At 46.7% G+C, this 17,214-nt stretch overlaps 1 protein-coding gene across 2 annotated transcripts in view; it reads right to left on the reverse strand.

Moving 5' to 3' along the window:
• Nucleotides 1–17,214, reverse strand: part of LOC147673965 (NACHT, LRR and PYD domains-containing protein 3-like) — a 526,755-nt gene that overhangs the window by 24,551 nt on the left and 484,990 nt on the right. For both annotated transcript variants that reach the window (XM_086945049.1, XM_086945050.1), the window contains one exon: nucleotides 16,214–16,378. In XM_086945049.1, coding sequence (XP_086801175.1) covers nucleotides 16,214–16,378 — 165 coding nt within the window. The remainder of the gene's footprint in view (nucleotides 1–16,213; nucleotides 16,379–17,214) is intronic.

A 17,214-nucleotide genomic window follows, 5' to 3' on the forward strand; every position in this document is an offset into this window, starting at 1 on the left:
TTTAACCTGTATCCTACTGAATATTAGATCACTCCCTAAACACAAATACGAACTAGGCGACTTCTTTGATCAACATCATGTTTCTTCCTGAGACTTGGACTAATAGTTCTTCCGAGCCGGACCTGAATATCACTATACCAACAGGCTACAACCTGTTTAAAGTTGATAGAGAAGGTGGGGTGGCTATTGCATATCGGTCAAATATCAAAGCTACTTTTTGAGATATTCCACAACTGAAGGAAGAAGTTATCCTGTTTACTTTTAAATTTAACAATACAACAGTTTTTAACGGGCTATTCATTTATCGACCACCTGGTCCTAGGAGTCCCTTCATTTCCTCCATACTGTCCGTTATGGAGTCATGTATGGAATACCCCAATTTTTCCATAATGGGGGACTTTAACTTTCACCTAGAGTCCACCGAAAAGCGTGACACCATCAACCTAATTGATGGGTTAAAAAGTTTAGACTTAAACCAAATTCTCACTGAGCCCACCCATTCTGGTAAACATACTATGGACGGTATCTTTACCAATTAGGCACAGAATAAATTTAGCAGCACACTACCCGTGACATGGACAGATCGTAGTGCTGTTTTCTTTTAATTATTTTCCATTGGACCACCCATCAGAGAACCTAATAAGAACAGGATGGGTGCCTTGCGCCACTGGCGGCAAATAAACACCCCTGATCTGGAATCAACCTTACGGTCCTTTAGCCCATGTATAGACTACAACCCTGATTTCGCAGCACTGAATTTCAATTGCAGGATCGGTTTGGCAGCAAAGAAATTAGCTCCAGAGTCTCCCACCGGTAGAAGAGTACCATCAGCCCCATGGTGTACAGTTGAGTTAAAAGAACTAACGAAAAAATGCACAGCTAAAGAACGAGTTTGGAGGTAGGAATACTCTGAAATGGAAAAAAAAACTATAAAGAGGCATTAATGAAGTACAAAGAATCCGTAATCACGGCAAAAAAGACGTTTAACTGAGAAAAGTAGTGCTGCAAAAAATACAGCCAAAGAACTCTTTAAAACAGTCTCTGCTTTAGACAAGTTTGGTCATTGTAACCATTTCAGTCCTAATACACAGTTTTGTGACGAACTAGCTGAGTTCTTTCACGATAAAGGGAAAAAGGTTTAGGACGAGTTCTCTAATGGGAAGGCCGGAGTTATTCCAGATGGGCCTAACAAAGTTGGGGCGACCATGCAGGTCTATTTACAAAGATTTAACCCCAGAACGAGTCAAGAAGCTCTCCATTGGACCACTGTCCTGTCACGGTCCTTAACATGGTAGCTAGCAATATTGCTGACCATCTAGCACCCCTTCTTAACAACATCTTGGATGCAGGACACTTCCCTACTATCTGGAAAAAAACCCTGGTCAGGCCTACCTTGAAGAAACCATTTTCTGATCCTACCGAGGTTAGCAATTATCTGCCTACGTCTTGCCTACCATTCCCATCCAAAATCTTTAAAAAAGCTCTTAATGAAGAACTGCTTTTATTTCTAGAGCCTAACAATAAACTAGACCTGGCGCAACATGGATTCTGGCTTTTGCACAGCACAGAATCTGCCCTGATCGCGCCACTTAGGATATACGTGTCCAAGTTGACGGGGGAGGGAAAGCAATACTGATATTGCTTGACCTCTCTGACGCATTTGACACAGTTGATCATCAAATACTCATCCAGCGCCTGTCCGAAATAGGGATTGTAGGCAAATCCTCAGATATTCTTAGATCCTAACAAACAGACAGAGAACAAACTATAGTGTTTGGAGAGCATAAATGTCACCCCTACGCCCTGGCGTGCAGGGAGCCCCAGAGCTCCTCTCTGACTCCAATTCTGTTCAATGTTTACATTAACCCATTGGCGAAACGTATTCGCTCTCATGTCTTCACAGCCATTTGTTATGCGGATGACACACAAATAGTCATGTCTTTATCTTCTAAGCTGGAGGAAGTTGCATAAAATTTTAATGACGCTACAAAAAACAGTGGTCCCTACTCGTGGACACAATGGTATACTGAGCTAATAATTACACACCTGATAAGTGTTATGTTTTTTGTCCAGCCGGATAAGGAATTTATTTAACAATTTTCCTAATAAAACTGAATGAAAACATTAATGACAAGTGGGCACAGCCGTGACCCACAACATTCAGACAAAACAATGAACAGAATGGTAAAAGGAGCAAAGCAAAAATATGTCTGTGTACTTGTAGTCAGTGTTACAGACAGAGATTGTTATAACCACACCATTGCATTTCACAATATTTTAAATGTCATATTGCATAAGGGGGTTTTTTGGTCGACGACGTTTCGATGCCTAAGTTAAATGAGGGGCATCATCATCAGGACAAAAATATAGTCATTGTTGTCTTTAAATATTACACTGCCTTTTAACGCAATTGCCATGAACATAGGAGGAATCGGTACTGCCTTGTCCAGCGTGGAGAGTCATCTGGATCGGGAGCGTAATAGCTCGGTATGCAGAAGTCGGCGGCGCTGTGGCGGATGGTGGCCACAGCACTGCCGACTTCTGCATACCGATCCAGACGACTCTCCACGCTGGACAAGGCAGTACCGATTCCTCCTATGTTCATGGTATCTGCTGATCCGATGATTTGCCTGTTGTAATATGCAATTGCGTTAAAAGGCAGTGTAATATTTAAAGACAACAATGACTATATTTTTGTCCTGATGATGATGCCCTTCATTTAACTTAGGCATCGAAACGTCGTCGACCAAAAAACCCCCTTATGCAATATGACATTTAAAATATTGTGAAATGCAATGGTCTGGTTATAACAATCTCTGTCTGTAACACTGACTACAAGTATACAGACATATTTTTGCTTTGCTCCTTTTACCATTCTGTTAGTTGTTTTGTCTGAATGTTGTGGGTCACGGCTGTGCCCACTTGTTATTAATGTGTTCATTCAGTTTTATTAAGAAAATTGTTAAATAAATTCCTTGTCCGGCTGGACAAAAGACATAACACTTATCTGGTGTGTGATTATTAGCTCAGTATACCATTGTGTCCACGAGTAGGGACCACTGTTTTTTGTAGCATGATACTGCCCAAGGTCCCTATGACGTACCTTTTGGGTTCCCTTGTCTTTCCTAATCAAATTTTAATGACTGCATGGGTCATATTATTAGGTGGATGTTAGATAACTGCCTAAAGTTAAATACCGATAATACCGAAGTGGTTATGTTTGGTAGGGATACCTCCCTTTGGAACTCCTCCTAGTGGCCGGATGCAGCTGGGCCCTGCCCGCGGCCTGTAAAAAAAGGTTAAACACAGGGGGCGTGGACAGGACGTGCATGGAATAGGACATGCAGGCTTGGGTCTCCACTCCATAGAGTCCCGCTGCTGCCGCTGTTCCGAGCTGCTGGGCCTGCTGTCCAGTATGGAGGGGTTCTTCCCGGAGAGCTCCATGGCGCCGTGGGCCCCCTGGGCGTTAGAAGCTAAACCCACAGAGGCGGGGGCTCCCTGGGGCTGGGTGGCCCCTCTACTGACTTTGTAGCCGCCATCTTGGAAGCTAGGTACATACTACTTTGAGCCCGGAACACCGTCGGCACGGAGTGTGCCTGCCAGAGGAACCTCCTTGTTGCCGATGCTATCCCTGTTGCTGGTTGGACAACATCCTGAGATCTGGCTGGGGCCCGCTGGACTGTGGGGCTGACGTGGTGGAGCCCGGAGGCTGCTGCGGGCCCCGCTGTGTTGTGACTCATACTGGGGCAGTGGAGAGACTCTGGCTCTGTTGGACATTGATTACGACTGGAGATGGTGGATCGTCCCTGACTGGTGCACGGGGAAGACCATCTTGCACCAACTAATTTGTGGCCTGTTCCTTGCCAGACGTGGAGGAGGTGAGTGCTGTCTATTTTCTCTGGCCGTGGAGTGTGAACTGTAGGGGACCTGTACCCACCCCCATCACCGCATGGAACGGGTACCTTAGTGCCACTCTGTCCCTGTTGGCCTGTGGACGAAGCGGTAGGGCTATTCCTGCTGACTGTGTGCCCTCCTTCCAGCTTCTGCCCGTGTGGAGTAAGCTGTCGGGAAGGAGTGTCCCATGCCACTTGGGGTGACTCACTCTCTTTGCCTTGCAGGGGATCTTGCCTTTTGTGCTTCGGACCTAACTTTGCTATACTGGAGGAATTCTGAGGATGACTACGTGGGATACCTGGGGTCCCTTTGGCCTGGTGTGTGGTCGGACTTACATACCTCCCACGGCGTTCGTCATATCACCATCTTTCACTGCTCTTCCGCCTTGACCTTATGGCTGGATCCTCTCGATTGCCGGATGCACGATCCCCATAAGACGCTCTAACATGCCTCCAAAAAATAAAGCACAGAAGGGCGCTGAGCCTCCCTCTGGTCTAACCACCCGCTCAGTCCCCAGAAGATTCCAATCCCTCAACGCTGGCAGCGGGGAAATCAAGCTCAGCTATGCAGGTCACTCAGGCATTCATGGCATACTTTCTGCAGAAAATCAAAGATGAGCTCGGCTCCCTTCATCAAGATCTTAAGACAGACCTGCAAGACATCTGGAGAGATGTCACTGAGATTGGCGGAAGAGTTGATGACCTTGAACGCACTATAGACACTAGAGCGATGGATCATGAAAAGCTGTGGAAGAGGATGGCGGATCTCGAAGAGCAAAATATCACCCTAAAACCAAAACAAGAGGACCTTGAAAATCGCAGTCAGTGGAACAACCTGCGCATCAGGGGCGTTCCATTGGGGGCGGAAGGCAAGGACATTTTAGGTTACACGTCGGAGCTTCTCCAAGCCATCAGGGAGAACAAGGAAACCTCACCACCCATGCTTGATAGGGCCCATTGGGTGTCTGGCCCAAACAATCGTCCTGAATTCATACCCGAAATTCTTACCAGAGTTCATTATTACGCTGACAAGGAGGCTATTCTAAAAAAGGTACAAGGGATCCAAGCAGTGTCTTACAATGGACTGTATATCCAGATCTTCCAGGACCTGGCGCCCGCTACACTGAGACGAAGAAAAGACTTTAAACCCGTAACGGACAATCTGAGGGAGCTGAACATCAAATACCAACGGGGTCAACCCTTCACCCTGATGTTTTCCTGCTAGGGTAAAAGGTGAGTCCTCCGTTCCTTAGGTGAGGTGAAGCAGCTGCTACAGCTCCCTCTGAAGAGTGATGGGGAGGACCTAATTGCATCGCGAGAGTGTCTTGAGGGGCCTCTCCGCCTGATATGGTCCATGGTGATGCCTCCTAAGTCAAAGCATGCAGGAACTTGATTCTTCCCAGGCTCTAGGGGGACTGGACCCTCAGAGAACATTGGCGCCGCACGTGCTGCTGACTTCCTTGGAAACGGCCCGATGGCTGGAGCAGCTACCGCTTCTTTTGATCGTCACTACGGGACTGTGGTAGCGGAGACCCACACATTTTTGTACGACTGCCAACCCACTTCTTCAGAGTCTGGTAGGAGAGTAACTTTTCCGGGATGGCCCATTATGACATTGGGTTGTTCTCTATAGACTCTGTAAAGGTTTGACCCGGTTGACCACTAGATGTTGTCTCTTTTGTTTTCTATTTCTTTTCTTTCTTTCAATGGTTGACTTATTGCTTAGGGATGTGCTACTTTTAGGGGCTGGAGGGATGAGTGTTGCTGTGGGTGTTATGCTGGGTACTGCCTGAACAGGTGCTGTTATAGTGATGCTCTGCACCGGCTCTATAATTTTGATGGGTGGTCCCTGGGGTTAGAGCGCCAAGAAACCGATGGTGATAGTGCGCGTTATAAATGTTTTTTAAAGTAAAGTAAAGTAAAGAGGGGGATGTTGTTGGGCTTATGGAATTGCTATGAGGCCTACAGGGGTCATATCTCTCTTTATGTCTTACCATGTCTAACCCTATTAAGCTCCTCTCTCTGAATGTAAAGGGGCTGAACTCCCCTAATAAGCAACATAAGGTTTGGCGATATCTCCTCCACCAGGATCCTGATGTCATCTTTCTTCATGACTCCCACATATCCTACATATAAGAGATATCCTTATCTGATCATGCCCATGTTCTGGTTTCCTTTCACCCCCCTAACCCCCGGAACAAGCCTCTGCCCCGCTGGAGGCTGCCGCCTCAGGTCCTGCGGGATCCTGTAGACATGGCAGACATCCGAAAAGAAATTGAGGCATTCTTTCTTGCCAACTCCCTCAAGGACACCTCTGAGGGCACCAGATGGGAGGCTTTTAAGGCAACTGTATGGGGAGTCATCACATCGATTTCAATTGCCAGCACCCGAGAGGCTAGGCTGGTTGAGAACACACTTTCTGGCGATATCAAAAATCTGGAACACAGGGACCATCTTAACCCGTCCCTCTGCAATAAGCGACGCCTAGCTGAACTGCGAGGCCAACTACGTGTGCACTGTACCATTAAGGCTAAACGACTTTTACTCAATCTCAACCAGAAGTTTTACACGGTTGGGGCGTCCTTGGCTCGGCACCTACGAGCGCATAATGTGAGGGCTCACATCATCAAGCTCAGCTGCCCGGACAGCTCATGGGCCATTTTGGAGGTAGACAAGGGCCTAGAACTGGAGAGGTTCTATGGAGATCTGTACGTAGGTTCCCCCTGTTCTGCTGAAGTCGTTAATGCCTTTCTTAAGTCTTGTCCCTGGGACCCTATTGATCCCCATTTTATGAAACTGTTGGAAAACCCCATTACCTACGACCCAGTTGCTAAAGCTTTGAACTCCCACTTGATATGAACCCACGGCCTGATGGACTGCCAGTCACCTTCTACCGAGTTTTTTATCCACAACTTCATGACCATTTGCTTCATCTTTTTAATAGCTTCACAGACGTCTCAGGTTTCACCCCTACCATGAATGAAGCGGAGGTGGTACTTATTCCCAAACCAGGTAAAGACCCTTCCCTACCTGTGTCATATCGCCCTATTGGTCTGTTAAATACTGACGCTAAAATATATACGAAAATCCTAGCCAATCGACTGGAACACCATCTTCAGGGTCTCATTGATCCCGATCAAGTGAGCTTTATAAGCCATCGCCAAGGGGCGGACAATATCTGTCGGATAGCTCATCTCATTAAGAAGGCCCACTTTAGGGATATACCTGCTTGTCTGGTCTCCCTTGACGTAGAGAAAGCCTTTGACCGAGTGGACTGGGGATTCCTTACAGAGGTACTGTGGGGGATGGGGCTGGGACCAGGAATAATCTCCAAATTGATGGCGCCCATCGCGAAATCCTCTACTCGCATTCGGTTTAATGGTCACCTCACGGCCGCCATTCCCATACACCGGGGCACCAGACAGGAGTGCCCGCTCTACTCTCTGCTCTTTGCTCTGGTTGTGGAGCCCCAGGCTTTGCCATTCATCATGATTTGAATATACAGGGTATATCTATAGGGGGACAAGAGTATAAAGCCTCTCTCTTTGCTGACAATCTTATCCTTTCATTAATGTGCCCTTCTACGTCCCTCCTGGCGGTGGCTTCTCTCTTACGGCCCTTTGAGGCCACTTTGGGGTACCGGATTAATCTGGATAAATCACATGCCCTTAATCCTACACTCCTGGCCTCAGAAGTCCAGGAATTGCGAGATCTAATCCCGGTACAGTGGACGGAGGTCTCAACTTGGTACTTGGGCCTCGATCTGACTCCCACACTCTCGACGTGGACTATTAAAATGTCTCTCCTTCCTAAGGTTCTTTATCTCTTCCAGACCCTGCCCACCCCAATCCCACAGGCTGACGTTCTCGGCCTACAGCGCAACTTTACTAAATGTATATGGGGGAAATCCAGACCGCGCTTTCCTAATCAGATCTTAATGTTGCCTTGTGATCGGGGGTCTGGCGTGCCCCAACCTTTTGGAAAACTACTGGGCCTGCCACCTCTGATATATATCGGAGTGGGTTGTTCACGAAAGCGAAAAACATTGGTTCCATCTAGACCGAGCGGTATACTGTATACCTTTGTGGGATCTGGCCTGACTCCTGCGAGGGGTGCGCCTCCAGAGTGCTTACATAGCTACCCCCACCAAAACAGTTCTTGAGATCTGGGACACGCTAGCGGCCTCCCGGGGTCTGATTACATTTTCATCCCCTAATACACCTATAGCCATTAATCCCATTTTCCCTCAGGCATTTAGTGCATGGAAGGAGGGTGAATGCCGGGTTATCCATGTCCTTTTTCACGATGGTGACTTTCTCATGTTTGACCAATGTAGGCAAACGTTTCATCTCACAGGGGGAACACATATGCAATACTATCAGCTTCGCCATTGGCTCAGCTCTCCAACCTACACACAAGGAGCCACTAGACAACTCACTACCTTTGAAACTTTGGTTCGCAATTTCAAGGGTTCAAAGGGGTTAATTTCTAAAACTTATAATGTCTTACAGCGCTCACAGCGGCCAACGTCCCATGGCTATCAGACGCGGTGGGCTTCAGATTTAGGGGAGGAGGTACCTCTTGAGGACTAGGTCTGTCTATGGCGTGATAGTCCCAGGATATATCAGAGCACGCCGCAACGTGAGTCGGCATATAAGTTAATGATGCAGTGGTATTACACCCCACCCACCTACACTGAATGTTTCCTAACTCCCCCCTGACCTGTTGGAGATGCCAGAAGGATAGAGATGATCTTATGCATATCTGGTGGTCATGCCCGAGCCTTACACTGTTTTGGAAGGTGGTCCTCAGCCATATCAAAGGAATGGTGGTATACCCTATTCCTTCTTCCCTGTCAGTCACGCTTTTAGGCATTAAACCTTTAAAACTGCACACTATGTCATAAACAGACTGGCGCTTGATTCTCTACTTATTGGGAGTGGCCAGACAGTCGATATCCCTATTTTGGAAGAAATCACCCGCCCATTACCACCTGGTTCCTTCGAGTGTGGAATGTCTTAGCTCTTGAACTGCTTACCGCCTGTCTCAACCACATGGACACCCGTTTTAACCGCATCTGGCAGCCCCTCATAAGCTACTTTACTATGCCCCGGCATTCCTGGTTGATGCCCCCCAGACTTCAGGCTCTGCAGTTGTTTGAAGACTCCCTTATACCATACTCTAGGGGCCAGAAACTGGACTCCCAGGAATGACTTACCTAAGTCAGGCGAACTAGCTCTCTACACTCTTACGTCCCCCTCCCCCTCCCCCATCCCAGAACCTGACCCTGTTCAGCACATCCATTCTTCTCCTTTCTCTTCTCTGTGTGAATTGCACACTTGGTCTTATTGTCCTTTTTGTATATACACTCATGGGCTGTCCCCTACTTCCACCTCAATCCCGAGACCCTCACAGTTGAAAGGTCAAGTTTAGATATTACACTGTTATGCACAGGGCGTCTCCAAGGCCCCAACATATCACTATTGATTAGCCCAGATTTATTAACAAGGTTCTTGGGAGCCTTGTTTTCTTGCTTTGAGATTTTTCCTTTTCTGCTTTTTTCTCTTCATATTATGACTACTGTTTGGATAGTGGGGGATGAGGTTTCAGCGAGCCCTGTCAGTTTCCATTGCAGTATAAAGTTACTGTATATAGCCTGATAGTGTTTTGCTTGAACTGGATTTTGATGTGTATGCTTTTCCTCAGCTGGTATGTCATATATCACGAAATGTGGGCTTCTTTTGCTGTTTTCTCTGCAGGGACATAAATCTCACTTTGTTTGATCTGTGATATTCGTCTTTTCTTCAATAAAAAATAATTTAAATAAAAAGGTCAAAAACCTTGGGGTAATGCTGATGACCATCTATCATTATACCACCAGGATAACACCATCACTTCATCATGCTTCTTTACGTTAAAGACCATACAGAAAATGTTACCTTTTATTCCTATCGACCTTAGGAAAACTGTCATCATTGCCTTGGTGATATCCAAAATCGACTAATGTAACATGCTTTACCTAGGAGGAAAAAAAGAGAACTGTACGCAAGCTTTAAACGCTACAAAATGCAGCTGCGTGTCTGCTGCTCAAGATTCCTAAATTCAGCCCTATAAGCCAAGGCATTTGTGATCTGCACTGGCTTCTGGTCAAGGCAAGGATCCAATTCAAGACCTACTACAGAGGGACATCATTGAAAGATCTACAGGGCCCACCCCATGGGTGTCTCCAGTGGTAGTCGTACCTAAGAAAGGTCAACACAACAAAGTGCGCCTCTGTGTGGACATGCACGCCCGAACACCGCCGAGAGGGAGAGACATCCTGGACCTCATATTAGTGATATGATCGCCCGCCTCAATGGGGCCACTGTGTTCTCAAAGCTGGACCTCAATAAGGGATACCACCAATTGGAACTCCAAGAACAATCCCGGTATATCACCACCTTCACCACGCATCAAGGCCTGTTCCGATATAAACGCCTCAACTTCGGAATCTCCTCCGCAGCAGAAATCTTTCAAGAGGCCATTCGGAGAGTCATCCAGGGCATCCCAAATGCCTTTAACTACAGCAACGATATGCTATTGTTTGGAGAAAACCAGGTGGAACACGACAAGGCCCTAGACCGTGTGTGCCACGCCCTACTTAATGCCAACCTCGCACTCAATCCGGACAAGTGTGAATTCCACAAGTCCACGCTCAAATTCTACGGGCACATTTTCTCCAAAGATGGCATGAAACCAGATCCCGAAAAAGTGTCTGCCCTCGCAGACACCCCACAACCACAAGACGCCTGTGACCTCCGCTCCTTTTTGGGAATGGCAAGTTACTGTGCCCGTTACATTAAAGACTTTGCCACCATCAGCTATCCACTCCGGGAACTCACTCGTCAAGGTCAACCATTTCTGTAGTCATCCGCATGTGAACATGCTTTCAACACAATCAAGGACGCTGTGAGCACCGCCATCAACCTTGCCTATTTTGACACCAAACGGAAAACCAAGATCAAAGTGGACGCCAGCCCCGTGGGGCTAGGTGCCATCCTGGCTCGGTATGACAGCGACGCAGATCAACTTCACGTAGTCGCTTACGCCAGCCAGAGTCTTACGGACACAGAGAAGGCATACTCCCAGCCATAGAAAGAAAGCCTTGCGGTTGTCTGGGCTTGTGAACATTTCCACCTGTTCGTATACGGCAAGCACTTCACGCTCATCACGGACCACCAAGCACTCATCATCATCTTTGGCAACCCGCGAGCAAAGATGCCTCCGCGGATAGAGAGATGGGGCCTCCGACTACAAGACTACATCTACACAATCATCCATAAGCCTGGGAAGGCTGAAAACCCAGCAGGCTACATGTCAAGGCATCCACAATCTCACTCGCGTGAACGAGGCTTGGTGGCGGAGGAATACCTTCATTTCGTCATCGACAGTGCACGCCCTCCAGCTGTGCCCCTAGAAGCCATTCAAACAGCCTCAGCCGAAGATACTACCATCCAGGCCTTCATGGGTCAAATACGTGCTAACTCCTGGAGACACCTTGACACCAGCCGCCACGATGCGCTCGCGGACGCCCAGGAACTGGTGGCATTCAAGCATGTTCAGGCAGAACTCTCCGTCCGCATGGACGGTTTACTGTTGAGAGGAGAGAGGATAGTCATTCCCCAACGGCTTCGTCAAGGGATTATCAATCTCGCTCTTGAAGGGCACCGAGGAGTCGTGGCCACCAAGAAAGCACTTCGAGAACGTGTATGGTTCCCGTCCCTCGACCACATGGTGGAAGCCACACTCAAAGACTGTGCCTCATGTCAGCTTGTTAGTCGGGAGGAACCACCGGCTCCTTTGCAAATGTCTGAATTACCCAACGGGGTGTGGCAGCAGGTGGCTATCGACTTCTTCGGCCACTGAAATCAGGCAAATACATCCTTGTCATCATGGACGAATACTCCCACTTCCCTAAAGCGCAGCAAGTGTCCTCCACGAAAGCATCAGCTGTTATTCCCGTCACTGATGAGGCGTTCACAGCCTGGGGAATACCTGTAGGAGTAAAGACAGACAGCGGACCACCGTTCAACAGTCACAAGTTCGCTGAATTTGCGAAGCACGTTCAATTTCAACCATCCGAAAATCATTCCTCTATGGCCCCAAGCCAACGGCATGGTTGAGCGATTTATGGGAACCCTTAAAAAGACAGTTCAGCAAGCGGAACGTGCTCACCGTGACATTCAGCAAGCACTAAAAGAAGTGCTGCGAGCATACAGGACCACGCCACACAGCAGCACGAATCAATGCCCCGCCACCCTGATGCTAGGGCGAGTTCCCCACACGAGATTGCTGACATCAAACACTATCATGCAACCCCGACTCGTGACCACCAATCATGACACTCTGGTAAAACTAGACCGTGCAAAGAAAGCCAAAATGAAAGACTACACTGATCGGCGCCGGCACGCGCGACAGAGAGACATTCATGTAGGAGACTGGGTGCTGGTAAGACAAGATCGCAAGACCAAAGCAGACAGCCGATACCTTGCCCACCTGATGCGAGTCTCCAGCCAAAAGGGGACTATGATCACCTCCGAATCAGAAGGAAAAAGGATAACGCGAAACATCTCTCATTTCAAGAGATACCACTCGTCGGCCCACGTTCGTTCTCAAGACAGCGGGTCCAGCACGGATTCGTCGAACCATCAAGAAGACAGTGATGGAGCACGTCCCATGCCAGTGAGGTCAGAGGATGCACGAGACAGGCCTACTCCAGATCAAACACAAAGCTGTCGCCCAAAGAGAGTAGTCAAGCGACCCACTCGACTCATTGAAGAACTCTGAGAGACAGTAAGCATTATTGTATAAAGGGGGAAGGTGTAGTGTAGTCTGCCTGACCCTGTCTGCATACAGGGCAGGCGGAACAGGATAGGAAGGGACCAGGGAAACAGGAAGTTAGTTAGGGACATGAAGGAAAGAAATAAAGAAGCATACAACCTAGCTCCCGATTCAGAGCGTCATTTGGGGGGCCAGAATAAGACAGAGCACATGAAATCCTCCAGAGTGACTCCTAAAACACGCATTCCTTAAGATTTGAGATGAGAATATGCGCGCGCAGAAGACTCTCTCAAACGCTGGGTACCGAGGGAGGTGCATGTGTGGCAAGTATGACAGTGCTTGTCTCGTGCTGAATATATCGAAGTTTAAATTTGGAAAATGGCTTGAATGTACGCAGCGAGAATTTGTAATCTTAACCAAATTCCATTAATGTTTGAATTCCAGTAAAAACTTCCCTCTATGCTAATGTTGCCAGGAAAAAGTGAAAGCTGCTTAGAATGATGAAAGCTACTTTAGCAACAGCCAACAAATCACAGAGAACAGCAGAGGAGAGATAAGAGCCCACTGAAACAGCACTGCAACTGCTAAAGGAACTCTGAAGAGATGGAAATAAAAATTGTTAATAGAGCTGAAAGAGCTAAAAGGATACAGTACCCCTTTCCTTTTTTGTGCTACATGGGTAGGCCTGTAGTCCTATTTTGCACTGTTACTCCAGTGTTGTGCTGCAGTCTACTAGTGACATTCAATGTACAAGCCATGGGTGCACTTTGTAATAATATATACTGGGGATTTAGAGGTAAGTTAAATATGCTAATAAGGAGCATAGGCAATTTAGATGTTTTAGGAGTCACAGCACATGCACCAGGCTCTGGTTAGCAGAGTCCCAGTGCACAGAGTAAAAAATAAATAGTAGCATCAGTCCAGAAAATAGGGGGTGATCAAGCAAAAAGAGACATGTTTCTATTCCCCTGACTTCAGTATCTAGTTAGCTAACATCCAACCACAGTAATGCAGGCGGCACATTTCCACTGTCTGGGGAAGATATCCTCATCCTAAATGTTGTGCCATATTGAATCAGGAGCAGCGTTCTCAGACTCATACCAGACGCAAAGTCGTACTACAATAGTGTGGAGAAGTGTGGCTCAATGGTTAGAGCGTCAGACCCTGATGCAGAGGTCTAGCCCGGGACCAGGGTTCAATTCCACGCCTCGGCGGGTCTTGGGCTCAAAATTCCACGGACCTGATAATTCTCGCCTCGGTGCCTATTCTAATCATAGAGTCCCACTCTGCAACTCTGGGCAATAGCTTGCTTAATCTCCACAACGGCCCCCACAACGCTAAGGTGCCCAGGAGTGGACGCCTCACAGGGAAAGCCAGGACGGGTTCCACAGCGGTATTCGTACAAGCGCCTTGAGACCCTTGCGGGTGAGTAGTGCGCTATACAAGTATCAATTTACATTACATACATGTACTTCACCCTACACATAAAATAACTTGGCACACAAAGAATGTCAATGAAAGCCTCAGGCTTTTACATAACAGCAGAACTTTACACAAAGGGGTCAGTGCATCAAATGCTCACTGACAGATAAAAGATCCTGTCAAATTATAAAATACAATACTTGATATGCTGCCACCACTGCCTTACGGATATACTCAGGACATGGACAGTAGCCCATTGACTCAATTAGGCAGTGGTGGTCTGTACGTTTTGGAAGGAGGGGGGCGGACGGGACGCACACATACACATAACACTTAAAGCAATGTATTCACACGCACGTAAACACATTCATTCACAACACTCTTCACCAAACATTCATACATACACGCATGCATGTACACAAATACATCCATTCACAACACTCTTCATCAAACATTCATTCATGCATACAGGCACACACACACACTCAACAGTAAAAAAAAAACACTTACCTGCAGCCAGCTGTGCCTCGGAGGTTCCAGAAGGCTTGGGACTGCTGCATTTCCTCATTTGCTGACCTAAGGTCACCCAATGAGGTAAGGCAGCAGTCCCAACTTCATCAGAGAGTGGGACGAGGTCAGTGAGACTGCTAACCCCACCTCACTCTGTGATTAAGTGTCACTGATTGACACTCTACCCTGAGCGCTTCAGGGCTTAAAACTGAAGTGCGCAGGTGCGAGGCAAACAGTGTTGTTACCCCTCGTCACTGAGGGGAGTACCTCTTGGACCTTTGCTAAGCAGAGGACGTCACGCCCACAGGAGCTGTGACTTCCTCAGCCCAGCAAAGTTCAGCTCAGGCAGCCAGGAGCCTGCGCTAAATTCTGTTCATGAGGGGCGAAAGGTGGAGGGTGTGGATCCTCATCCCCAATGGACCGGCCGGTCCTGCTATTAGGACATGTTTGGTGCGCCCCTCCAGGTCACAGAACAAGTCCTGGACTTTGCATTGTCATGGAAAGGCTTATGCTTATGTTTCTGCACGCACACTAAATTAGCAAGATGCCCGGGCCAAAATAAAACTTAGGATACCGGTTTGACATGCAGTGGGCCCTCAGGGCAGGGATACATATCCATTTACCATGCAGGGTACATTCCTGCCCTAACACAAACATAACCATTATTACCCACTGCAAAGACCAAAAGGGAAGCAAGAGAAAGTGGACCAGCATTGCAAAGACATGCCTGGATAATTCCTAGAGTGGAGGAACACAACAAACTGACATAGTAGCCCTTTATTCCAAAATCCCAATGATCAAGACACACGTTGGAGGGCGTCCGTAGATCTGGGGATTTATTAAAAAATAAACCTAGGTGACTCCAAATCCAGAAACGCAGACATTTTTGGAACTACAGATATAAGGCTTCTTCGTGGCTCCTGTGGACACTTAATGGAGATAATCAAAACAGCAAGCAGAAGCATTTATACACATTCTGCTGCTTATCAATGTGTTGAAATTTTGTAGAAAATGTAAAAGTCATGTACCTTAAAAATGGTTTCACTTTTTGTATTTTTTGAATGCATTGCAAATGTAATTTCTGTCTGACACGAAAGGCCATTGGTCGAAAGAATTTAAATAAAACTCTATTACCCAGTTTAATGATTCTAATTTTACCAACCTTGTAGGTGCCACGATTCGAGATCATACCTTTACAAGCTTCAACTCGATGAGCCACTGAGTTGATCCAATTAAATTGCATTAAAGGAAAAAATATAGCAATTTGTGTGATCTCTGGCTATAGAATGGTGCACCTATATTAACTGAAAATGATTTAAAATGCTGACGCTACCATTGGCTGAAAGGAATCCGTGATTTTGATCACAGATCTGATTTGTTTGAGCCCTCATCGGGTGAGCATGTCAGCGGAATAGAGGAAAGGTTTCAAACCAAAGTGAATGAGAAGTGTAGCCTAAAAATCCACACACAACACTGCATCTGCTGCATAACTTCTTCTAATCCAGTATTTGAAAGGCGAATATATCTCAAACACTGCCATAGAGAGGTTTATTAGGGCAGAATCCTACCTTATTTCAGTCAGGCTTGTGCAAGTCAGAATTAGGTATTGTATGTCTCCAGCACATTCATCAGTGAAGAGATTTCCTCTGAGGTCCAGCGTCTTCAGACTCCCACTGTTAGTGATGTTAAGCAGTGTCGGACAGCTCTGGTCGGACAGACTATTCTCCTGGAGGCTACAGTACAGAAACAATGAGAAAAGCCTTGTGATCAACCACCTTAAAATTGATGCCATTTGTGGCACGCAGAGAGGTGAAGTAAAAATGTGCAGGCTCCACAGAAGGCAGACACCCTTCAGGAACCGCAACTGACACAGGCATTTGCACATTTGCACATTTATGATACGGCAACACATTTTCCAAGTGAAAGCGCATCAACTTTAGCTGAATTTCTGTTCAGGTTATTTTCATCCGAAATAACGTTGTATGCTCACTTCATCATCAAGTAGGTATTTCTGCAGGCCTTAAAAGCAAAGGTACTCGGCAATAAGTACTTTGAAATATATATATGACCCTTAGCGTACAAATTCAGTTCTACCGCAACACATTGTTTATTCAAGGCTTATACAAGCAATAGGTATGCATGCACTATACTGGCCTGTATACAATGACATGTATGTGTTATTCATTCGGTGGCAATCTATTAGTATGCATATTAAGTACAGTCATATATTCGTGAAATCTGATGTTTTTAGGTGTCCAGTTTTTAATGTTGGTGTATCTTCCAGATATACCAGTTTATACATACACCACATTATAGTGTCTTTTTAGTACTTTGGTGAATAATGAGGAGAAATATCTCTATTTCTCCTCATAGTTTTTTGCATACAAAGAGGAAATGCCTTTAATGACTGTTTTTGTGCAGGAAGGTGTCCCTTAATCCACACAAATAATCCTGAATGATACTCAGACACCCTTGCACTATGGTGCAAAGTGTCTGAGTTGGCCCTAGGCAGCACACAGTACGCCAGCACAAGGAGAGAGCAGAAATTCTCCATATCTTTGTAACTATG

Source organism: Lissotriton vulgaris, chromosome 12, assembly GCF_964263255.1.
Source record: "Lissotriton vulgaris chromosome 12, aLisVul1.2, whole genome shotgun sequence".
Taxonomy (NCBI): domain Eukaryota; kingdom Metazoa; phylum Chordata; class Amphibia; order Caudata; family Salamandridae; genus Lissotriton; species Lissotriton vulgaris.